Here is a 24,813-nt window from a genome sequence, read left to right as displayed (position 1 = left end):
TCACTGCACATCATTTTTGGAGGTACCTGTAAGGTTTCATCAAGTGGAGATTTCATTTCCAGTGAGTTGATAAACTTGCTTGTAAACAGCAACTTCTCTTTTTAATGAGAAACTGAATTATCTGTCCTATGGAGGAATAATTATACCTGTGGGAAAGGGGGTAATTTTCAACTCTAACTTTCCTGAATAATTTCAAACTTCCTTTCCTACAACATCTACCAGAGTTATTACTGACTGAAACTAACGAAGTTGCATAATGCTTTCTCCTGGCTTTTTTTCAACTGTATATATGGTTTGGAAGAGATTGAAGTGACAAATTAAAAACATGAGCCCTACAAGAAAAACAATCGGAAAACATAGAAATTTTTCATTTGGATAATAAGCCAACATTTGTGGAACCAGATCATCAAATGAACTTTTTATGTCTAACAAAGCAAATTTTAAAAGAAGCACATGTAATGGCAGATGTACCTTAAAACAAGAAGAAGAAGAAGAAGAAGAAGAAGAAGAAGAAGAAGAAGAAGAAAGAAGAAATGCTGATATGTTATATGAAAATATTAGGGAAAAGTTAAGAAGAAAAGAAGACGAATATAAGAAAGAAGTTGAAACAAAACAACAAGTTGAACTCGCTCTTAGAACGCTAAACATGGAATTGAAGGCCACCAAAAATCAGGTAAATCAGTTTTTGATAAAAACTGTATTTCCATCCATATTACATAGTGTAATATTATACATATATATTTTATAGTATCCCTTTGACTCAAGATATATTATTTAGGTTTAAAATAAATTAAAACATGGGATTATGTTCTTTTGAACATTTTTTTAAAGTTCTCCACTTCAGCTTTTGACCTTTTTTTTTTTTAACGGTATGAGACCAGAATCATAATGAAATGTGTCTCCAGGTTGTAGAAGAGCGCAGTGACACTCAGTGGCAACTTTCTCCAGATCAGAAGGCCAGAGTCTTACAAGATGGAAGTCTAAACAATCACCTTTACAAGCAAAAGGAGCTAGAAATGGCTCATAAGAAAACTAGTTCTAAGGTATCTTCTTTAGTTATTTTGAAGTACATGTGTGTATGTATTTGTATATATTCTATTTTTGAGTTATTATTACTTTTTTCTAGGTGTGTGTGTTATGTATATATATGTGTACATATATATGTATGTATATATGAAACTGAACTGTGTTCATCATGGAAACTATAGAGGATTTTAAAAGCACATATATTTTGAGGAGGGTCATGGGGGATGGTGGCATTTTTGCTTCACTGGATAAAATAATATTCTTGATTAAATGCATTTGTCTGCAACAAATAGTGACATTCATAATGTCCTCATCCAAGGGAGAGGCTTTTATTACTTTCTGTAGGAATTGATGAGCTCTCCCTAATCTCAAAACTATTGCTACTAGCAACATGTGTTTTGGTTTTGAACAGTTACTTCACTGCCTTGATATATTACTAGGTTAGTTGAACACTTCCGCTAATGGACAGGAGGGCAAGTGTAGCCAGTTCACTGATCATATTTTCGGTATCAAGTCTCCTACTTTTGAGAAAAGTAACAGTTTTGCTTCAAGAAGCATCCTATTTCATTACAAGGAACTTTTGATAACAATGGTATGCTGTGGTATATACTTAATGATAATTTATTGATAGGTATTTTATTCCTAATAAAATAGCTGAGTGTATTTCCCCTCTTTTATATTTATTACTGTTTTCAACAAGAGGCAATACAAGTTATTGTAGCAGTAAATAATCTCATGGTATTCTAAGAGATGTATAAATTTCACCTTATTTCCTATGAGTATTTTGAAATACAAGACTTCTTTCGTACTTGTGTATTTACACTAGAGAAGTGGCAGTGGTTGGTGCAAGAGCACTTGTTGTGGAGTGAGAAGACCTGGGGAGAGTCCTACAGCTCACCATTTTAATCTCTCCATTCTAGAATTGTGATAACCAAATGAGTTCATTGATGTGTGTAGAAGTGTTTCTATTATAGTACAGTGCCTAGATTTTTCAGTTATCAATAGATATAATTCTTATAACTGACTATAGAAATGGTAGCAAAGTAGATACCTATGAAATATTCTCAGGAAAGAAGAATTTTAGGAAATTTAATCTGTCCGAGTATATGCAGAGCTAAGGATTTTACTGTGGGGTCTCTGTGTTCGATATCTACTGTAAATTCAATTTTTAAGTGTAGTCGGGTTTATTAATCTTTTATTTTAGGCCTTCTGGTTTGTTGTAAATCAGAGAAAGGCTTTTCCAATTCTGAGATTCTGAACACTTTTCTCACAAATTCTTTTTTACTTTCATGCCTTCATTTTCTACAGTTAAAGTTCTGAACTTTTTGGAACTTACGCTTGTATAAAATTTGAGATTTGGAGCCAACTTTATTTTTTTTCCAGTTGGATATTCACTTACTGTAATCTTCCTTCCTTCCTTCCTTCCTTCCTTCCTTCCTTCCTTCCTATGTTTCTTTATTCATTAGAGAGAGAGAGAGACAGAGAGAGAGAGAGAGAGAGAGAGAGAGATAGAGAGAATGCAAGCAGGGGAGGGGCAGGGAGAGGGAGAGGGAGAGCGATAATCCTCAGCAGGCTCCTGACTGTCAGCACAGAGCCTGATGCAGGGCTTAAACCCACAGAATGTGAGATCATTCCCTGAGCCAAAATCAAGAGTCAGACACTCAACCAACTGAACCACCCTGGCACCCCCTGAAACCTTTTCATTGTTTAAACATAGATTATGCTTTCATTTAAAAGAAAATCATGATAATGCCATTTTATTGAGTGCTATCTGAAAATGTTTTTGGTTTTACTTAGCTTTCTGATAATCATGAGAAAACACAAGATCGGTTGCATAAAAACCACATGTTGCAGGATAAAATTGTCGTGCTGAGACTGGAAAGAGACACCATAAACAATCAGAAGTAGACAGGGAGATAACACCTTTAGTGTCTTTAACTGAATTCAGTGAACAGGAATGTGTATGTGTTACAAAAAGACGGTGAATTGATGTATGTGTTGATATTTCTCAAAGTACGTATGTGAGAGTTGTCTATTATTAACATAATTTAATAATAAGATGATTTAGAAAATCAGTAACAGAAATGTCTTATTAGGTAGTTGTGAGACAACTTCAACAAGAACTGGCTGATACTCTGAAGAAACAGTCTATGTCACATCTTCATCTGGAAGATGAAACACGGAATCTCAAGAAGAAATTAGGTCAAATCAGAAGTCAGGTATGTAGTAAATGTAACCTGTCAACAGCTAACTTATAGCTAGTTAAATAATATAAAGTGTTTTAGGATACCAATTTCCATGGACCGCTTTCTTTGGTATTTTCATTATAATTAATTTATTATGATTTTAGTATCTTTACAATGCATTTATTTCATAAACTTCTGCCTCTCCTTCTCCTATTTGTGTTATACATTGTTTTCTTATAATACTTACTTTTAGGAAAGTTGAGGCTTTTGTATCCTTCCTCAGAGAAATTGAGAGACTTTTTTCGTTCTTTCTTTAATTTAAATTTTTTTGACAGTTTATTTATTTATTTTGAGAGAGAAAGTGAGAGAGAGTGTGTGCATGCATGTTAACAGGGGAGGGGCAGACAGAGGAGAGAGAGAGAATCCCAAGCAGGCTCCATGCTGTCAGTTTAGAGCCAATGTGAGGCTCAGTCTCATGAACCGTGAGATCATGACCTGAGCTGAAAGCAAGAATTGGACGCTTAACTGACGTAGCCACCCAGGTGCCCCAAGAGACTTTGTCCCATACTAAACAATGTTTTTTAATGATATCTCTATTACCATGATGAGGCAAGCTGGATCAAATCAGAAGATAATGTTTAATGGAATGATTCAGATAATTATCTTAGTTCTCATCTTCACTTTTGAGAAGAATGTATATTGATTTCAGGATGACTTGTACAGAAAGATCACTTAACAAACCACTTGAACTTCGGCATTTCCTTCATTTTCTTTGCCTTTTAGACATATTGTCAAAGCACGGAAATATTCTGATCATGTGTAGTATGGACGCCCAAAAGCGAGAATTAAGAACATTCTCTGTGTCCTGCCATTGGGTTTTTTTTAAAGCTATTTTGAGGTACAATACACATACCATAAAAGTCACCCATTTGCCACGCACAGTTCACTGTCTCTGTGTACACTCGTGCAACCATCACTGCCATCAAGTAGAATGTTTTCCTCATCCTGAAAGGAAACCCTTACCATTGCCCCCAGCCTCAGGCAACCACCAGTCTACTACTTGGTCTCTCAATGGAGTTGCCTCTTGTGAATATTTCATATAAATGGAGTCACACAACGTGTGGTCCCTTGGGACTAGCTAGCTTTACTTAATGTTTTCTGGGTTCATCTGTGTTGGTTACAGCTTATATCAGTGCTTCATTTCTTTTTATTGTCAAACAGTACTCCATTGTGGGCTAAGGCCCTTGTTCATTCATCAGTTGATGGACCTTTGGGTTGTGTCCACTTCTTGCCTATTAGTATGGCTGCTTATGAACATTTACGTAGTTCTTGTGTGGATATCCGTTTTTAATGTCTCTGCCATCAGATTTTATCCTCTGAGTTAATCGGGTTGATTTTACCATCTCTCAGCCGTTACTCATGCTGTCCTGTCTTTTTAGTTCTGTTCCTCTTGAGTAAACCTATGTTATTCAGACTTGGCTCACAGTCTCCTTTCCAATGAATTTTCTCTGACTGTTCTAACTCCCATTAGCTTTAACTCTCTTGACACTTGTCATCTAGCCTGTGCAGAACAATTTAGTCCTTTATTTGACATTGTTTTTATTTTTTTCATGACAGGTAATTTCATCTTCCTAAGTATAAATTTAAGGGATAGTAATATTTGACACGGGTGATACTTATCCTTGTATAAATTGAAAATACTTTAACTTAACAGTTTTTCCAATAAAATTAATTACTTTATACCGTATCAATAAATTCTTCTTGAAAACATTGGTATAGCAAAGCTTTTATTCTAAATGTATGCTAAGAAATGAAATACTAAATTGAGGGGTGCCTGGCTGGCTCCAGTCGGATTAGAGTCTGCCTTTGGCTCAGGTCATGATCTCCATGTTCTTGAGATGGAGCCCTGAATTGGGCTTTCTGCTGTCAGCAGAGCCTGCATTGGATTCGTTGTGTCCCTCACGTTCTGAGCCACTCAGACTCGTACTCTGTATCAAAAAATAAACGTTAAAAAATGTGTGTATATCTCTATACACACACACACACACACACACACTTATATAAGTAAAACTATTAATGAAAGCACTTAATCAAATAGAGGAGAAGTGTTCAATCAAATGTTTAGTTTTTTTTTCCCTCTCACTATGAAAAAGCACGCTAAATTTGTCTTTCTTTCTTACACAGCCAGAACTGTGATTTACAGATTTGTATCACTTTACCAATGCAAATATCTGGGGACAGCTTTTCTGATATTCTTTTACCACAAACCCTTAATCTCTTCATCAGAGTACATGCTAAAGCAGCCTAACGTAAACAGTATGGACATGAAATGATGGAGGAACTTTAGTTTCACAAGTCTCGTTTATTTCCATGTCAGTGGCTTTCCCTTGCCTCTGATGGTCATGTAAAGGATCTACTACTGAGTCAAAGAGGTGCTATTTGTACCGTAGTCTGTGAGCATTGTCCACTCAGTGGTATAGAGAGGAAGTAAGTTAAAAGGATTATAAGTGGAAAAAAGTACTGTTGGCTAGTGGCATTGGCAAAGTTTTTTGAAGTACTGAGGAGAGATTCTGGGCCTCATGCTCCCCATTTGCTACCACTTGCGGTGGAATGAAGAATAACTTCAGTATAATTTGTATAGGGGAAAACTTGTTTTGGCAAGCCACCTGCCTAAACTATCACATTGTATTGGAACACAAACTACAGCAACAGTAATCATGCTACATGCAGACACTTAGAGCTGACTATGTGCCACGTACCCTTCTAAGTTGTTCATCTATTATTTCCTAATGTAATCTTCCCAACATCCCAGTGGGGTAGATACTATTATTATTTATTTTGAGATCACTTTTTTAAGGTCCTTTGTTTTGAGAGAGACAGAGAGAATGTGGGGAAGGGCATGTAGGGAGAGAGAGGAAAAGGGAGAGAGAGAGAGAGAGAGAGAGAGAGAGAGAAAGAGAGAGAGAATCCCAAGCAGGCTCCTCACTATCCATGCAGAGCTCAATGTGGGGCTCAATTACATGACCCTGTGATCATGTCCTGAGCTGAAATCAAGAGCCAGACACTGAACCAACTGAGCCAGTCAGGTGCCCCAGTAGGTGCTATTATTACCTTCATTTTACAGATGCAGAGATTGAGACATGGAAGTTTTAGGTAGTGTGCTCAAGGTCATACAGCTCATAATGAGCAGAACTGGGAAATCAGACCCAGGCATTCTGGCCCCTACTAGGATATTATTTCTCAAATTCTTCCATTAAATATCTTGTTGTCACTGAAAATAGCATGTTCAGTTTTATAATCATGAGAATAGAAACGTCATTCACCTATGTGAATATGTAAAATCATAGTTGATGTGGTGCTTGGAATATGAAAATAGAAATGTTTACCATGAGGTAAATTCTTATATTTCCTCCATTTGACCAATAGATACATTTGTACATTTATGTGATCATATATAATTTAAAAAGATTAACAATGTTATGTTTTTGTAGGAGAGTAAGGTTGGTAAACTATTCTGTAAGAGTATTGAAACATTTCATCTTTGTAAGCCATAGTCTCTGTTGTAGAAGCTGAACGCTTTTGTTATGACCTCAAAGTAGCCATCAATCAGCATGTAGAGGAGAGAGTGGCTGGCTCCAAAAATATTTTACTTACAGCGGCGCTTGGGCGGGTTAGTTGGCTGAGGTCCTGACTCTTAATTTCCACCCAGGTCATGATCCCAAATCCCACATCATGAGACCAGTCATGAGACAGAGCCCCACATCAGGCTTCGCCCTGAGCTTGCAGCCTGCTTACCATTTTCTCTGTCTCTCCCTCTGTCTCTTTTCCCCACTTCTGCATGCTCTCTCTCTCTCTCTCTCTCTCTCTCTCTCTAGTCAAAAAAATTAAAGAAACAGGTGATAGTGTTCTACTAGATTTTCAGTGGTTAAAATTATTTTTTCTCTATTTTAGTTGCAAGAAGAACAGGAAAGACATGCAGAGGCCGTAAGATATGCTGAGGAGATGAGAGATCATGTGCAAAAGTATAATTTAAGCCTCACAGAAAATAACTTGTTTATTTATAAAGCAGATAAACAGTGTAGTATGGGAAATGTATTAGTTATGCCAGTATATCATTGTTAAGCTGGATACAAATTCCAGCTTTGAGCTATTTTTAAATGCAGAATTGTGGCATATTATCTCTCAATTTTGCACCTTATCCACAAAACACGATGAGAAAAATGGCACAATTCCGAAATCTTCCTCTTGACAAAATTTTAAGGATTTCTGTAATACCCTCATTTGTTCAGAAAGTATGTGTTGTTGTTTTAAATTTATGTGTGAGAATAATTACCTTAAGATCTGCATTTTAGGCTACAGGTTAAAAATGCCATGCAAGAAGCAACCATCAAACATCAAGTGGCCCAGATTCAAGATCTTGAGAGCAACGTGATAAAGACACGTTTGGTAAGTCGGTCTCTTAATGTCTGTCCTACTGAAAAGGAATCCGTATTTCACTAGTAGTAGTACATAAGAATGTTTTGGATCCCATGGAAAATCTCACTGCTGCAAAGGTTTGGTTGATATTGTTCCTACTTGCTACTAGTGATGTAATTCTTCTATATAGATGAAGTTGATTGAATTCATAAAGTAATGACCTTTATAGTGAGATTTTCATAAAAAACATTGTGAGAATCTAAAAAAAGCAACATTTTATATATACCACATTGAGCATCTGTTTTAGTCCACCTTTGGCTACTGTTAATAATGATGCTGTGAACATTGGCATACAGATGTGTGAGTCCCTGCTAATATTTTTCAGCGTGATTCAAACATCCCCAATCTTTGAGTGGTCATTTGATCTTGAATACTGACATTCTCTTGTAATCTCATCCCTTCAGTGAGAATTTGAGAACGGGTTATTTTAATGATGATTTGTTGTAATTTGTAATTATAAGTTTGCAATTTATTATCTTCATTAACAATGACCGGCAGATCATTATGCAAACGTCCTTCTCAAAGGAATGGACTTTTCTCCTTGTTGGATTTTGTAAAGGAAAAGAAATGCCAGTGAAAAAGGAGAAATGGCTGCTCTGTCAGGGCCTTACCTAGTAACATAGTGCTCCTACCATTGCAAGTTCAGACTCATTTTTTTTTCCATTCACTTCAGTTAGTCAGACTTTCAGAGATTTCACAATTCAATCTCAGAAAAGACTAATGTGCATTCAGGATTCTCATTTATTGATATGTAGTGAAACCCCAACTGTTTTCCAACCAGAACAGTTAATGTCCTCACACTCTCACCCTCCTTTGTAGGATTCTCATTGTAAATCCTAAGTGGGAGCAATGAGGTAGATACGCTGACCAACTCGTTTCTGTCAGTCACAAAAGCTATATAATATACATCCAAGTTTCATTAGACAGCTATACCCGTCAGGGGAACTAGAACATTCTGTTGACTGGTCCTTTTTGTGGCTGAAGAGACATTGAAAATTACTTCCTTTTCTAGACGTCTTATTAATGAGTCACATTGTATTAGGGAACTTTTCATGCGAGTAACATGATACTCAGTTGATCAGTCTTCTATGAATGAGAGTGCTAGGCATTGTCCTGCTACTGTGTCCTGAAGAAATCTTTAAGGTCTCAAAAACTAAAATTTGTAAGAATATCCGAAACTGGTGAAGCTTATTAAAGAATAATGAGGGATTTAGTGTAGATACCTATAGGAAGGAATTAGGGTTATGGCATGAAATTACCTGCCACTTTAAGGCGTTCCCTGTGGGAAAAAAAAAAAAAAAACTTAGATAGCTTTCAGCCAACTCAGTCCATAGCTCTGACTTCTCTAGAAGGTCCTTATCTCCTGAATCCCCAAACCAGGGGCTACCTGGGTGAAGATATTTGATGCACACAATTTTGAGGTGAAGAATCTGGATTGGGAAGAAGAGGTAGCTCTAGCCAACTTAACCTTCCTAACAATATAGTCAAGTATGCATCTGAAAGGAACTTCAGAAGACTTCCATAAGTTGAAATCTCTATGGACGAAGAAGTTACTCAAAAGGAAACAAAGGCAAGCCAGTGATCATCCAGCCCTTGTGATAAATGTCGTGTTATAAAGAAAAGTGAGACAAAGTATGCTGGTCAGCATCCTAAGGGTAAGGGTGCCCCCTAAGACTCAATAAGAAAAACACACTCAAAGTACCACAGAAAAGAGTCCAAATAAAATGTACACGATTAGCTGTCTACAAAGGTACTCCATGTCAAGTAATGATTTTTGAGTGTGCGGTTGAGGATGTTGTCTATGAGCACCTACATGGAAGAGTGAAAAGTACACATGGCCTAGGTAAAGGGGCCAAAGCTAGAAATGTGAATTAGAGAATCTGGTTGTGAAGGCTTAAGAGCAATTCAAAACACAGATAGCAAGGGGCAAGGACTTAATGTCAGGGGTTGCCGTCCTTCAGAATTACAGTGTGGTTAAAAGAGAAGAGGGAGGGCATGGTCATTTTTCTCAGCTGCTGCTGAAAAGTGAAGCAGGATAGAGACCTTAATAAAATAAAAAAAAAAGAGGTTCTTGATGACCCTCAAAATGTCTTAGTGGAATGATAGGAGTGAAAGTTAGATTTTAGTGTAAAAGAAGGAAATAAGTGAAGAAAAGTTGATTCTGTGGATGAGACAATACATTAAAGAATGCTCGAGTCCACTGCAAGGGGAGAAGCAGCGTGATAGGTGGACAAATCTTCAAAAGTTAAGCAAATGGTTACTAGAAACGGAGAAATTGAAATCTTTCTTCCTTATGCAGCCAGTGCTGGAATTTACAGATTTGTAGCACTTTACTAACTGCAAAGCTCTGAGGCCAGCTTTTCTGATATGTTGTTACCACAAAGCCTTAATCTCTTCATCAGAGTACCTGCTAAAGCAGCCTAATGTAAACAGTATGGACATGAAATGATTGAGGAACTTTGGTTTAGCAAGACTCGTTTATTTCCATGTCAGTGGTTTTCCCTTGCCTCTGATGGTGATGTAAAGCATCTCTTACTCAGTCTAAGATGTGCTTTTTGTACCGTGGTCTGTGAGTATTGTCCACTGAGTAGTATAGAGAGGGAGTTAGTTAAAAGTATTATAAGTGGGGGGAAAAAAAAGTACTGTTTGCTAGTGGCATTGGCGAAAGTTGTGTGAAGTACTGAGGAGAGATTCTGGGCCTCATGCTCCCCATTTGCTCCCACTTGCGGTGGTATGAAGAATGACTTCAGTATAATTTGTATAGGGGACCACTTGTATTGGCATGCCACCTGCCTTAACTATCTCATTGTATTGGAACGCAAAATACAGCAACAGTAATCATGCTAAATGCATACACTTAGAGCTGACTATGTACCATGTACCCTTCTAAGATGTTCATGTATTATTTCCTAATTTTATATTCCCAAGATCCCAGTGAAGTAAATCCTATTATTATTTATGTTTCATATCACTTTTATAAGATTCTTCATTTTGAGAGAGAGAGAGAGAGAGAGAGAGAGAGAGAGAGAGAGAGATTGTGGGAAGAGCAGGTAGGGAGAGAGAGAGAGGGAGGGAGAGAGAGAGAGATTGTGGGAAGAGCAGGTAGGGAGAGAGAGAGAGGGAGGGAGAGAGAGAGAGAATGCCAAGCAGGCTCCTCACTACCCACCCAGAGCTGGATGTGGGTCTCAATCACGTGACCCTGAGATCATGTCCTGAGCCGAAATCAAGAGCCAGACGCTGACCCGACTGAGTCACCTAGGTACCCCAGTAGGTGCTGTCATTACCTTCATTTTACAGATGCAGAGACTGAGACACAGAAGTTTTAGGTAGTGTACTTAAGGTCATACAGCTCATAACCAGCAGAATTGGGAATTCAGACCCAGGCTTTCTGGCTCCTACTAGGATTCTGCTTGTCAAACTCTTCCATGAAATATCTCGATGTCACTGAAAATAGCATGTTCAGTTTCATAATCACGAGAACAGCAATGTCATTCACCTATGTGAATATTGAAAATCATAGTTGATATGGTGCTTGGAATATGAAAACTGAAATGTTTACTATAAGGTAATTTCCTATATTTCCTCCATTTGACCATTAGATACATTTGTATGTTTATCTAATCATATATAATTTAAAAATATTAACAACGTTATGTTTTTGTAGGAGAGTAAGATTGGTAAACTATTCTGTACCAGTATTGAAATGTTTTCGGCTTTGTAGGCCATAGTCTCTGTTGTACATGCTGAGCTCTTTTGTTATGACCTAAAAGTAGCCATCAATCAGCATGTAGAGGAAAGTGTGGCTGGGTCCAATAAGATTTTAGTTACAGGAGTGCTTAGGCTGCTTAGTTGGTTGAGCGTCCTGACTCTTAATTTCCACTCAGGTCATGATCCCAAACCCCACATCATGAGACCGGTCATGAGACCGAGCCCCACATCAGACTTCGCCCTGAGCTTGCAGCCTGCTTGCCTTTTTCTCTGTCTCTCCCTCTGACTCCCTTCCCACTTGTGTGTGCTCTCTCCCTCTCTGTCTCTCTTTCAAGTACAAAAAAACAAGAAACAAAAACATTTAGTTACAGAAACAGGTAATGGTGTTCAACTAGATTGTCAGTATTTAAAATTATTATTTTTTCTTTATTTTAGTTACAAGAAGCACAGAAACGACATGCAGAGGCCGTAAGATATGCTGAGAAGATTAAAGATCATATGCTAAAGTATAATTTAAACCTCACAGAAAATAACTTGTTTATTTATAAAGCAGATAAGCAGTGTACTATGAGAAATGTATTAGTTATGCGAGTATATCATTGTTAAGCTGGATACAAATTCCAGCTTTGAGCTATTTTGAAATGCAAAATTTTGGCATCTTATCTCTCAATTTTGCACCATTACCACAAAACACAACTAGAAACTTGGCACAATTGCCAAATCATCTTCTTGATACAATTTTAAGAATTTCTGTAATACCCTCACTTGTTCAGAAATTACACGATACAGTTTTAAAATTATGTGTGAGAATAATTATCTTAAGATCTGCATTTTAGGCTAAAGGTTAAAAATGCCAGGCAAGAAGAAACCATCAAACATCAAGCGGCCCAAATTCAAGGTCTTCAGAGCAACTTGCTAAAGGCAAGTTTGGTAAGTCGATCTCTTAATGACTGTCCTACTGAAAAGGAATCCTTATGTCACTAGTAGAAGTACATAAGAATGTTTTGGACCATATGGAAAATTTCACTGATCAAAATATTTGGTTGATATTGTTCCTGCTTGCCAGTAGTGATGTAATTCTTCTATATAGGTGAAGTTGATTGAATTCATAAAGTAATGATGTTTGTAGTGAGATTTAAATAAAAATATTGTGAGAATCTAAGAAGAGCAACATTTTATATATACCACAGTGAGCATTTGGTTTAGTCCTCCTTTTGGCTATTGTATATAAAGGTGCTGTGAACATTGGCATACAGATGTGTGAGTCCCTGCTAATATTTTCCAGTGTATTTCAAATGTCCCCAGTCTTTGAGTGATCATTTCATCTTGCATTCTATCTTTCTGTTGTAAACCCAACCCTTTAGTGAGAGTTTCAGAAAGGTTCTTTTAATGATGATATGTTGTAATTTAAAATTACAAATTTGCCACATATTCTCTTCATCAACAATGACTAGCAGGTCATTATGCAAACGTCCTTCCCAAAGAATAGAGTTTTCTCTTTGTTGGATTTTATAAAGGAAAAGAAATGCCAGTAAAAAAGTGGAAATGGCTGCTCGGGCAGGGCCTTACCTAGTAACATAGTGCTCCTACCATTGCAAGTTCAGAAACTCATTTTTTTTTCCATTCAGTTGAGTTAATCAGCCTTTCAGAGACTTCACAATTCAATTTCAGAAAAGACTAATGTGCCATTCAAGATTATAATTTATAGATATGTAGTGAAACCCCAACTGTTTTCCAACCAGAACAGTTAATGTCCTCACACTCTCACCCTCCTTTGTAGGATTCTCATTGTAAATCCTAAGTGGGAGCAATGAGGGAGATACACTGACCAACTCGTTTCTGTCAGTCAAAAAAGCTATATAATATACATGCAAGTTTCATTTGACAGCTATATACGTCAGGGGAACTAGAACATTCTGTTGACTAGTCCTTTTTATGACTGAAGGGACATTGAAAATTACTTTCTTTTCTATACGTCTTATTAATGAGTCACACTGTAATAGGGAACTTTTCATGCGAGTAATATGACACTCTGTTGATCAGTCTTCTATGAATGAGAGTGCTAGGCATTGTCCTGCTACTGTGTCCTAAAGAAATCATTAAGGTCTCAAAAACTAAAATTTGTAAGGATATCCGAAATTGATGAAGCTTATTAAAGAATAACGAGCGATTTTCTGTACATCACTATAGAAAGGAATTAGGGTTATGGCATGAAATTACCTGCCACTTTAAGGTCTTCTCTGCGAATCAAAAACTTAAGATTGCATTAGGCCAACTCAGTCCATAGCTCTGACTTCTCTAGAAGGTCCTTATCTCCTGAATCCCCAAACCAGGGGCTACCTGGGTGAAGATATTTGATGCACACAATTTTGAGGTGAAGAATCTGGATTGGGAAGAAGAGGTAGCTCTAGCCAACTTAACCTTCCTAACAATATAGTCAAGTATGCGTCTGAAAGGAACTTCAGAAGACTTCCATAAGTTGAAATCTCTATGGACTAAGAAATTACTCAAAAGGAAACAAAGGCAAGCCAGTGATCATCCAGCCCTTGTGATAAATGTCGTGTTATAAAGAAAAGCGAGACAAAGTATGCTGGTCAGCATCCTAAGGGTAAGGGTGCCCCCTAAGACTCAATAAGAAAAACACACTCAAAGTAACACCGAAAAGAGTCCAAATAAAATGTACACGATTAGCTGTCTACAAAGGTACTCCATGTCAAGTAATGATTTTTGAGTGTGCGGTTGAGGATGTTGTCTATGAGCACCTACATGGAAGAGCGAAAAGGACACATGGCCTAGGTAAAAGGGCCAAAGCTGGAAATGTGAATTAGAGAATCTGGTTGTGAAGCCTTAAGAGCAATTCAAAACACAGAGAGCAAGGGGCAAGGATTTAATGTCAGGGGTTGCCCTCCTTCATAAATAAGGTGGGGTTAGAAGCGCAGAGGGAGGGCATGGCATTTTTCTCAGCTGCTGCTGAGAAGGGAAGCAGGATAAATACCTTAATATTTTTTTTTTAAAAAGGTCCTATATGACCCTCAAATTTTCTTAGTGGAATGATTGGAGTGAAAGTTAGATTTTAGTGTAAAAGAAGGAAATAAGTGAAGAAAACTTGAATCTGTGGATGAGATGATACATTAAAGAATTTTCGAGTCCACTGCAAGGGGAGAAGCAGCGTGATAGATGGACAAAGTTTCAAACTTAAGCAAATGGTTAATAGAAAAGGAGAAATTGAAATCTCTCTTCCTTATGCAGCCAGTGCTGGGATTTACAGATTTGTAGCACTTTACCAACTGCAAAGCTCTGGGGACAGCTTTTCTGATATACTGTTAGAACAAAGCCCTAATCTCTTCACCAGAGTACCTGCTAAAGCAGCCTAACGTAAACAGTATGGGCATGAAATGATTGAGGAACTTTAGTTTAGCAAGACTTCATTATTTCCATATCAGTGGCTTTCCCTTGCCTCTGATGGTCATATAAAGCATCTACTTCTCAGTCTAGGCGGTGTTATTTGTACTGTACTCTGTGAGCATTGTCCTCTGAGTAGTATAGAGAGGATGTAAGTTAAAAGTATTATAAGAGGGGAAAAAAAAGTACTGTTGGCTAGTGGCATTGGCGAAAGTTGTGTGAAGTACTGAAGAGAGATTCTGGGCCTCATCCTCCCCATTTGCTGCCACTTGCGGTGATATGAAGAATAACTTCAGTATAATTTGTACACAGGGCCACTTGTATTGGCATGCCACCTGCCTAAACTATATCATTGTATTGGAATGCAAAACACATCAACAGTAATCATGGTAAATGCATACACTTAGAGCTGACTATGTGCCACGTACCCTTCTAAGTTGTTCCTGTATTATTTCCTAAATTTATATTACCAAGATCCCAGTTATGTAGATACTATTATTATTTATTTTGAGATCACTTTTTTAAGGTTCCTTAATTTGAGAGGGAGAGAGAGAGAGATAGAGTGAGAGAGAGACAGACTGTGGGGAAGGGAAGGTAGGGAGAGTGAGAAAGAGGGAGAGAGGCAGAGAGAGAGAAAGACAGAATTCCAAGCAGACTCCTTGCTGTCCACGCAGAGCCCAATGTGGGCTTAATCACGTGACCCTGAGATCATGTCCTGAGCAGAAATCAAGAGCAACACGCTGACCCGACTGAGCCACTCAGGTGCCCCAGTAGGTGCTGTCATTACCTTCATTTTACAGATGCAGAGACTGAGACATGGAAGTTTTAGGTAGTGTGCTCAAGGTCATACAGCTCATAACCAGCAGAATTGGGAATTCAGACCCAAGCTTTCTGGCTCCTACTAGGATACTGCTTGTCAAACTCTTCCATGAAATATCTCATTGTCACTGAAAATAGCATGTTCAGTTTCAATCACGAGAATAGAAGTGTCATTCACCTATGTGAATATTTAAAATCATAGTTGATGCAGTGCTTGTAATGTGAAAACAGAAATGTTTACCATAAGGTAATTTTCTATATTTCCTCCATTTGACCAGTAGATACATTTGTATGTTTATCTGATCATATATAATTTATAAATATTAACAACGTTATGTTTTTGTAAGAGAGTAAGTTTGGTAAACTATTCTGGAAGAATATTGAAACATTTTCAGCTTTGTAGGCCACAGTCTGTGTTGTAGCAGGTCCACCCTGCTGTTTTGACCTAAAAGTAGCCATCAATCAGCATGTAGGGGAGAGTGTGGCTGGGTCCAAAAAGATTTCAGTTACAAGGGCACTTGGGTGGCTTTGTTGGTTGAGCGTCCTGACTCTTAATTTCTGCTCATGTCATGATCCCAAACGCCACATCATGAGAGCGGTCATGAGACTGAGACCCACATCAGGCTTCACCCTGAGCTTGGAGCCTGCTTACTAGTATCTCTGTCTCTTCCCTTGACTCCCTTCCCCATTTGGGCATTCTCTCTCTCTCTCTCTGCCTCACTAAGTCAAAAAAAAATTACATTTGGTTACAATAACAGGTGATGGTGTTTTACTAGATTGTCAGTAGTTAAAATTATTTTTTTTCTTTATTCTAGTTGCAAGAAGCAAAGGATCGAGAGGCAGAGGCCATAAGATATGCGGAGAAGACGTAAGATCATATGCAAAAGTATAATTTAAACCTCACAGAAAATACCTTGATTATTTATACAGCAGATAAGCAGTGTAGTACGAGAAATATACTTGTTATGCCAGTATATTATTGTTAAGCTGGATACAAATTCCAGCTTTGAGCTATTTTGAAATGCAAAATTGTGGATATTATATCTCAATTTTGCACCTTATCCACAAAACACGAGAAAAATGGCACAATTCCCAAATCTTCCTCTTGATACAATTTAAAGAATTTCTGTAAGACCCTCATTTGTTCAGATATTATATGGTATTGTTTTACATTTATGTGTAAGAATAATTATCCTAAGATCTGCATTTTAGGCTAGAAGTGCAAAATGCCAGACAGGAAGAAACCATCAAACATCAAGCGGCCCAAATTCAAGATCTTCAGAGCAACTTGTTAAAGACAAGTTTGGTAAGTCGGTCTCTTAATGTCTGTCCTACTGAAAAGGAATCCGTATTTCACTAGTAGTAGTACATAAGAATGTTTTGGATCACATGGAAAGGCTCACTGATCCAAATATTTGGTTGATATTGTTGCTATTTGCTATTAGCGATGGAATTCTTCAATAGAGATGAAGTTGATTGAACTCATAAAGTAATTACTTTCATAGTGAGATTTTCATAAAAACTTTGTGAGAGTCTAAAAAAGCAACATTTTTATATATACCACAGTGAGCGTTTGGTTTAGTCCACCTTTTGGCTACTGTTAATAATGCGGCTGTAAACGCTGGCATACAGATGTGTGAGAGTCCCTGCTAATATTTTTCAGCGTGTTTCAAACTTCCGCACGCTTTGAGTGATCATGTCATCTTGAATTCTGACTTTCTCTTGTAGTCTCAACCCTTCAGTGAGAGTTTGAGAACGGGTTATTTTAATGATGATTTGTTGTAATTTGTAATTACAAGTTTGCAACTTATTCTCTTCATCAACAATGACTAGCAGGTCGTTATGCAAACGTCCTTCTCAAAGGAATGGACTTTTCTCTTTGTTGGATTTTGTAAAGGAAAAGAAATGCCAGTGAAAAAGGAGAAATGGCTGCTCTGTCAGGGCCTTACCTAGTAACATAGTGCTCCTACCATTGCAAGTTCAGAAACTCATTATCTTTTTCCACTCACTTGAGTTAATCAGCCTTTCACAGATTTCACAATTCAATCTCAGAAAAAACTAATGTGCCATTCAGGATTCTCATTTATTGATATGTAGTGAAACCCCAACTGTTTTCCAAGCAGAACAGTTAATGTCCTTGAACACACACCCTCCTTTGTAGGATTCTCATTGTAAATCCTAAGTGGGAGCAATGAGGGAGATACACTGACCAACTCGTTTCTGTCAGTCGCAAAAGCTATATAATATACATGCAAGTTTCATTAGACAGCTATACCCATCAGGGGAATTAGAACATTCTCTTGACTGGTCCTTTTTGTTGCTGAAGAGGCATTGAAAATTATTTTCTTTTCTAGACGTCTTATAAATGAGTCACATAGTAATAGGGGACTTTTCATGCGAGTAACATGACACTCTGTTTTCAGTCTTCTATGAATGAGAGTGCAAGACATTGTCCTGCTACTGTGTCCTGAAGAAATCATTAAGGTCTCAAAAACTAAAATTTGTAAGGATATCTGAAACTGATGAAGCTTATTAAAGAATAACGAGGGATTTAGTGTAGATCCGTAAAGAAAGGAATTTAGATTATGGCATGAAATTGTCTGCCACTTTAAGGTCTTCCCTGTGAAACAAAAACTTAGTTATCTTTCAGGCAACTCAGTCCATAGCTCTGACTTCTCCAGAAGGTCCTTATCTCCTGAATCCCCAAACCAGGGGCTACCTGGGTGAAGGCATTTGATGCACACAATTTTGAGGTGAAGAATCTGGATTGGGAAGAAGAGGTAGCTCTAGCCAACTTAACCTTCCTAACAATATAGTCAAGTATGCATCTGAAAGGAACTTCAGAAGACTTCCATAAGTTGAAATCTCTATGGACGAAGAAGTTACTCAAAAGGAAACAAAGGCAAGCCAGTGATCATCCAGCCCTTGTGATAAATGTCGTGTTACAAAGAAAAGTGAGACAAAGTATGCTGGTCAGTATCCTAAGGGTAAGGGTGCTCCCTAAGACTCAATAAGAAAAACACACTCAAAGTAACACAGAAAAGAGTCCAAATAAAATGTACACGATTAGCTGTCTACAAAGGTACTCCATGTCAAGTAATGATTTTTGAGTGTGCGGTTGAGGATGTTGTCTATGAGCACCTACATGGAAGAGCGAAAAGGACACATGGCCTAGGTAAAAGGGCCTAGGTAAAGGTGTGGTTAAAAGAGCAGAGGGAGGGCATGGTCATTTTTCTCAGCTGCTGCTGAAAAGTGAAGCAGGATAGAGACCTTAATAAAATTTTTTAAATTTTTTTTCAACGTTTTTTATTTATTTTTGGGACAGAGAGAGACAGAGCATGAACGGGGGAGGGGCAGAGAGAGAGGGAGACACAGAATCGGAAACAGGCTCCAGGCTCCGAGCCATCAGCCCAGAGCCTGACGCGGGGCTCAAACTCACGGACCGCGAGATCGTGACCTGGCTGAAGTCGGACGCTCAACCGACTGCGCCACCCAGGCGCCCCAATAAAATTTTTTAAAAAAGAGGTTCTTGATGACCCTCAAAATGTCTTAGTGGAATGATAGGAGTGAAAGTTAGATTTTAGTGTAAAAGAAGGAAATAAGTGAAGAAAAGTTGATTCTGTGGATGAGACGATACATTAAAGAATGTTCGAGTCCACTGCAAGGGGAGAAGCAGCGTGATAGATGGACAGAGCTTCAAAAGTTAAGCAAATGGTTACTAGAAAAGGAGAAATTGAAATCTTTTTTTCCTTATGCACCCAGTGCTAGGATTTACAGATTTGTAGCACTTTACCAACTGTAAAGCTCTGGGGCCAGCTTTTCTGTTATGCTGTTACCACAAAGCCTTAATCTCCTCATCAGAGTACCCAGTAAAGCAGCCTAACATAAACAGTATGGGCATGAAATGATTGAGGAACTTTGGTTTAGCAAGACTCCATTATATTCATGTCAGTGGCTTTCCCCTGCCTCTGATGGTCATGTAAATCATCTATTACTCAATCTAAGAGGTGCTATTTGTACTGTAGTCCGTGAGTATTGTCCACTGAGTAGTATAGAGAGGGAGTTAGTTAAAAGTATTATAAGTGGGGGAAAAAAAAGTACTGTTTGCTAGTGGCATTGGCGAAAGTTGTGTGAAGTACTGAGGAGAGATTCTGGGCCTCATGGTCCCCATTTGCTGCCACTTGCAGTGGTATGAAGAATGACTTCAGTATAATTTGTATAGGGGACCACTTGTATTGGCATGCCACCTGCCTTAACTATCTCAATGTATTGGAATGCAAAATACAGCAAAAGTAATCTTGCTAAATGCATACACTTAGAGCTGACTATGTGCCACGTACCCTTCTAAGTTTTTCACCTGTTATTTCCTAATTTAAGCTTCCCAACATCCCAGTGGGGTAGATACTATTATTATTTATTTTGAAATAACTTTTTAAAGGTTCTTTATTTTGAGAGAGAGAGCGAGATTGTGGGAAGGGCAGATAGGGAGAGAGAGAGAGAGAGAGGGACAGAGAGAGAGAGAGAGAGAGAATCCCAAGCAGTCTCCTCGCTGTCCACGCAGAGCCTGATGTGGGGCTCAATCACATGACCCTGAGATCATGTTCTGAGCCGAAATCAAGAGCCAGACGCTCAACCAACTGAGCCACCCATGTGCCCCAGTAGGTGCTGTCATTAACTTCATTTTACAGATGCAGAGATTGAGACACGGAAGTTTTAGGTAGTGTGCTCAAGGTCATACAGCTCATAACGAGCAGAATTGGGAATTCATACCCAGGCTTTCTGACTCCTACTAGGATGCTGCTTCTCAAACTCTTCCATGAAATATCTTGTTGTCACTGAATACAGCATGTTCAGTTTTATCATCACAAGAATAGAAATGTCATTCACCTATGTGAATATGTAAAATCATAGTTGATGCAGTGTTTGTAATATGAAAACAGAAATGTTTACCATAAGGTTAATTCCTATATTTCCTCCATTTCACCAGTAGATACATTTGTACATTTATCTGCTCATATATAATTAAATAAATTTAAAAACGTTCTGATTTTGTAGCAGAGTAAGGTTGGTACATTATTCTAGAAGAGTATTGAAACATTTTCAGCTTTGTAGGCCATAGTCTCTGTTGCAGCAGCTCAACTTTATTGTTACGATCTAACAGTAGCCATCAATCAGCATGTAGCGGAGAGCCTGGCTGGGTCCAATAAGATTTAATTACAGGCGCACTTGGGCGGCTAGGTGGTTGAGTGTCCTGACCCTTAATTTCCACTCAGGTCATGATCCTAAACCCCACATCATGAAAGCGGTCATGAAACCGAGCCCCACATCAGGCTTCACCCTGAGCTTGGAGCCTGCCTACGATTTTCTCTGTCTCTACCTCTGCCTCTATTCCCCACTTGTGTGTGTTCTCTCTCTCTCTCTCAAGTAAAAAAATAAAAACATTTAGTTACAGAAACAGGTGATTGTTTCTACTAGATTGTCAGTAGTTAAAATTATATTGTTTTCTTTATTTTAGTTGCAAGAAGCAAAGGATCAACATGCAGAGGCCATAAGATATGCTGAGAAGATGTAAGATCATATGGAAAAGTATAATTTAATCCTCAAAGAAAATAGCTTGATTTTTATAAAACAGATAAGCAATGTAGTATGAGAAATGTATTCATTATGCCAGTATATCCTTGTTAAACTGGATACAAATTCCAGCTTTTAGTTATTTTGAAATGCAGAATTGTGGCACATTATATCTCAATTTTGCACCTTATCCACAAAAGACAATGAGAAAAATGGCTCAATTGCCAAATCTTCCTCTTGATACAATTTTAAGAATTTCTGTAATCCCCTCATTTGTCAGAAATTATATGGTATTTTTGTAAATTTATTTGTGAGAATAATTACCTTAAGATCTGCATTTTAGGCTAGAAGTGCAACATGCCAGGCCAGAAGGAACCATCAAACAGCAAGCGGCCCCAATTCACAATCTTCCGAGCAACTTGTTAAGGACAAGTTTAGTAAGTCAGTCTCTTGATGTCTGTCCTACTGAAAAGGAATCCTTATTTCAATAGGTGTAGTACATAAGAATGTTTTGGATCATATGGAAAAATCTCACTGATCAAAATGTTAGGTTGATATTGTTCCTACTTGCTATTAGCGATGGAATTTTTCTATAGAGATGAAGTTGATTGAACTCATAAAGTAATGATGTTTATAGTGACATTTTCATAAAAACATTGTGAGTCTAAAAAAGCAACATTTTATATATACCACAGTGAGCGTTTGGTTTAGTCCACCTTTTGGCTACTGTTAATAATGCTGCTGTGAACGTTGGCATACAGATGTGTGAGAGTCCCTGCTAATATTTTTCAGCGTGTTTCAAACTTCCGCACGCTTTGAGTGATCATGTCATCTTGAATTCTGACTTTCTCTTGTAGTCTCAACCCTTCAGTGAGAGTTTGAGAACGGGTTATTTTAATGATGATTTGTTGTAATTTGTAATTACAAGTTTGCAACTTATTCTCTTCATCAACAATGACTAGCAGGTCGTTATGCAAACGTCCTTCTCAAAGGAATGGACTTTTCTCTTTGTTGGATTTTGTAAAGGAAAAGAAATGCCAGTGAAAAAGGAGAAATGGCTGCTCTGTCAGGGCCTTACCTAGTAACATAGTGCTCCTACCATTGCAAGTTCAGAAACTCATTATCTTTTTCCACTCACTTGAGTTAATCAGCCTTTCACAGATTTCACAATTCAATCTCAGAAAAGACTAATGTGCCATTCAGGATTCTCATTTATTGATATGTAGTGAAACCCCAACTGTTTTCCAAGCAGAACAGTTAATGTCCTCGAACACACACCCTCCTTTGTAGGATTCTCATTGTAAATCCTAAGTGGGAGCAATGAGGGAGATACACTGACCAACTCGTTTCTGTCAGTCGCAAAAGCTATATAATATACATGCAAGTTTCATTAGACAGCTATACCCGTCAGAGGAATTAGAACATTCTCTTGACTGGTCCTTTTTGTTGCTGAAGAGGCATTGAAAATTATTTTCTTTTCTAGACGTCTTATAAATGAGTCACATAGTAATAGGGAACTTTTCATGCGAGTAACATGACTCTCTGTTGATCAGTCTTCTATGAATGAGAGTGCTAGGCATTGTCCTGCTACTGTGTCCTAAAGAAATCTTTAAAGTCTCAAAAACTAAAATTTGTAAGAATATCCGAAACTGGTGAAGCTTATTAAAGAATAACGAGGGATTTTCTGTGTATCCCTTTAGAAAGGAATTTAGATTATGGCATGAAATTGTCTGCCACTTTAAGGTCTTCCCTGTGAAACAAAAACTTAGATAGCTTTCAGCCAACTCAGTCCATAGCTCTGACTTCTCTAGAAGGTCCTTATCTCCTGAATCCCCAACCAGAGGCTTCCTGGGTTGAAAAATTGTGTGTGTGTGTGTGGGGGGGCGTTACTCTTTTGTTGTATCTTTAGTTTTATTTTTTTTTAATTCGCATCCCAATTAGTAAGCATTTAGTGAAGCAATGATTTCAGGAGTAGATTCCTTAATGCCCCTTGCCCATTTAGCACATCCCCCATCCCACAACCCCTCCAGCAACCCTCAGTTTTTTCTCCATATTTATGAGTCTCCTGTGTTTATCCTCCTCCCTGTTTTTATATTATTTTTGTTTCCCTTCCCTTTTGTTCATCTGTTTTGTCTCTTAAAGTCCTCATACTAGGGAAGTCCTATGAGTTTTGTCTTTCTCCGACTAATTTCACTTAGCATAATACGCTCCAGTTCCATCCATGTAGTTGCAAATGGCAAGATTTCCTTCTTTTTGATTGCCGAGTAATACTCCATGGAATGAATATATATATATATATATATATATATATATATATATATATATATCACATCTTTTTTTTTTAATTTTTTTAACGTTTTACTCATTTTTGAGACGGGGAGACAGAGCGTGAACAGGGGAGGGTCAGAGAGAGGGAGACACAGAATCTGAAACAGGCTCCAGGCTCCCAGCTGTCAGCACAGAGCCCGATGCGGGGCTCAAACCCATGAACCGTGAGATCGTGACCTGAGCCCAAGTCAGAAGCTTAACTGACTGAGCCACCCAGGCACCCCGAACATCTCCCTTTTAACGTGATTATTATCCATTTCTGTATCGTCTTTAAAGAACTAATCCATTCTTTTGCCCGTTATTATATTGGATTGTCTTTTCATTATTGGAAGAGTTATTTAAATATCCTACATGCAAATCCCTTAGCAGATATGGGATTTTCAGGTATTTTCTCCTATTTAGTCACTTGCCTTTTCACTTTCTTGATGGTGATATTTGAAACATAGTAGTTTTTAATTTTGATGAAATAAACTTAATCTGCTTTTGTCTTTTGGTGTCATGTCTAAGAAATCATTGTCAAATCCAGTCACAAACACATACACGTAAGCTTTTTTCCAAGAGTTTTATCATTTTAGCTCTTAGATTTTAAGTTAATTTTCTATATATGCTATGGGGTAGAGGTCTGATTTTATTGCTTTGCATGTGGATATCCATTTGTCCCAGTACCGTTTGTTACAAAGACTAGTCTTATTCCATTTAATTGTCTGGCACCCTTGTGGAAAATCAGTTCACTATAATGTGAGAGTTTATGTTTAGATTCTCAATGTTAATACATTGATCTATATGTCTGTCCTTATGCCAGTACCATATCAAATTTTATGAAAACTTTTTCCGTGTTATCTTGCAAATTACCAGTCACTTATGTAATAATAAAAAGTCAATGTAGTAGAACTGAACTTTGCTCCTATAGAGATTTTTGTTTCTTGAAGGACCCTTTCGCCAGCCTATGCCTTGCTGACCCCATGACTCGATGTGAAGTCAGGCTCAAAAACATAAAATGCTCTTTCTTTAGTGTGTTCAGACTTTTATTTATTTATTTATTTATATTTATATATTTTTTAGAGCGTGCACAAGCAGGACGAGGGGCTGTGTAGGGAAAGAGAGAGAGAGACAGAGAGAGAAGAGAGGAGAGAGAATTTTTAGCAGGCTTCACGCTTAGTGTGGAGGCTGACAGGGGTCTTGATCCCATGACCCTGGGATCATGACCTGAGAGGTTGAGGTTCAACTGACTGAGCCACCCAGGTTCCCCGCCTGTGCAAACTTTTAGTGTCTCAGTCAGTGCTGCCCACTTTCATTT

The 24,813-nt window shown here is 37.9% G+C and overlaps 1 protein-coding gene across 3 annotated transcripts in view; it reads left to right on the top strand.

The window, feature by feature from the left end:
• The first annotated feature begins 515 nt into the window (after positions 1 to 515).
• The window catches only part of LOC131495893 (ankyrin repeat domain-containing protein 26-like), a 36,153-nt gene continuing 11,855 nt past the window's right edge, over positions 516 to 24,813 (top strand). Inside the window, exons 1-7 of one of the 3 annotated variants that reach the window (XM_058701064.1) lie at positions 7,258 to 7,658; positions 11,832 to 11,902; positions 12,233 to 12,326; positions 16,433 to 16,485; positions 16,830 to 16,923; positions 21,133 to 21,185; positions 21,532 to 21,625. In XM_058701064.1, the coding sequence (XP_058557047.1) occupies positions 7,584 to 7,658; positions 11,832 to 11,902; positions 12,233 to 12,326; positions 16,433 to 16,485; positions 16,830 to 16,923; positions 21,133 to 21,185; positions 21,532 to 21,625 (534 nt within the window). In that variant the 5' untranslated portion in view covers positions 7,258 to 7,583. Of the gene's footprint in view, positions 674 to 905; positions 1,044 to 3,122; positions 3,246 to 7,257; positions 7,659 to 11,831; positions 11,903 to 12,232; positions 12,327 to 16,432; positions 16,486 to 16,829; positions 16,924 to 21,132; positions 21,186 to 21,531; positions 21,626 to 24,813 lie in introns of those variants that run through there. The other 2 variants (XM_058701066.1, XM_058701065.1) reach the window with 2 other exon arrangements.

The sequence above is a fragment of the Neofelis nebulosa genome, chromosome 15 (genome assembly GCF_028018385.1).
Source record: "Neofelis nebulosa isolate mNeoNeb1 chromosome 15, mNeoNeb1.pri, whole genome shotgun sequence".
Taxonomy (NCBI): Eukaryota; Metazoa; Chordata; class Mammalia; order Carnivora; family Felidae; genus Neofelis; species Neofelis nebulosa.
Note: the sequence above shows the minus strand (reverse complement) of the source record. Positions and strands in the feature narration are given on the sequence as shown.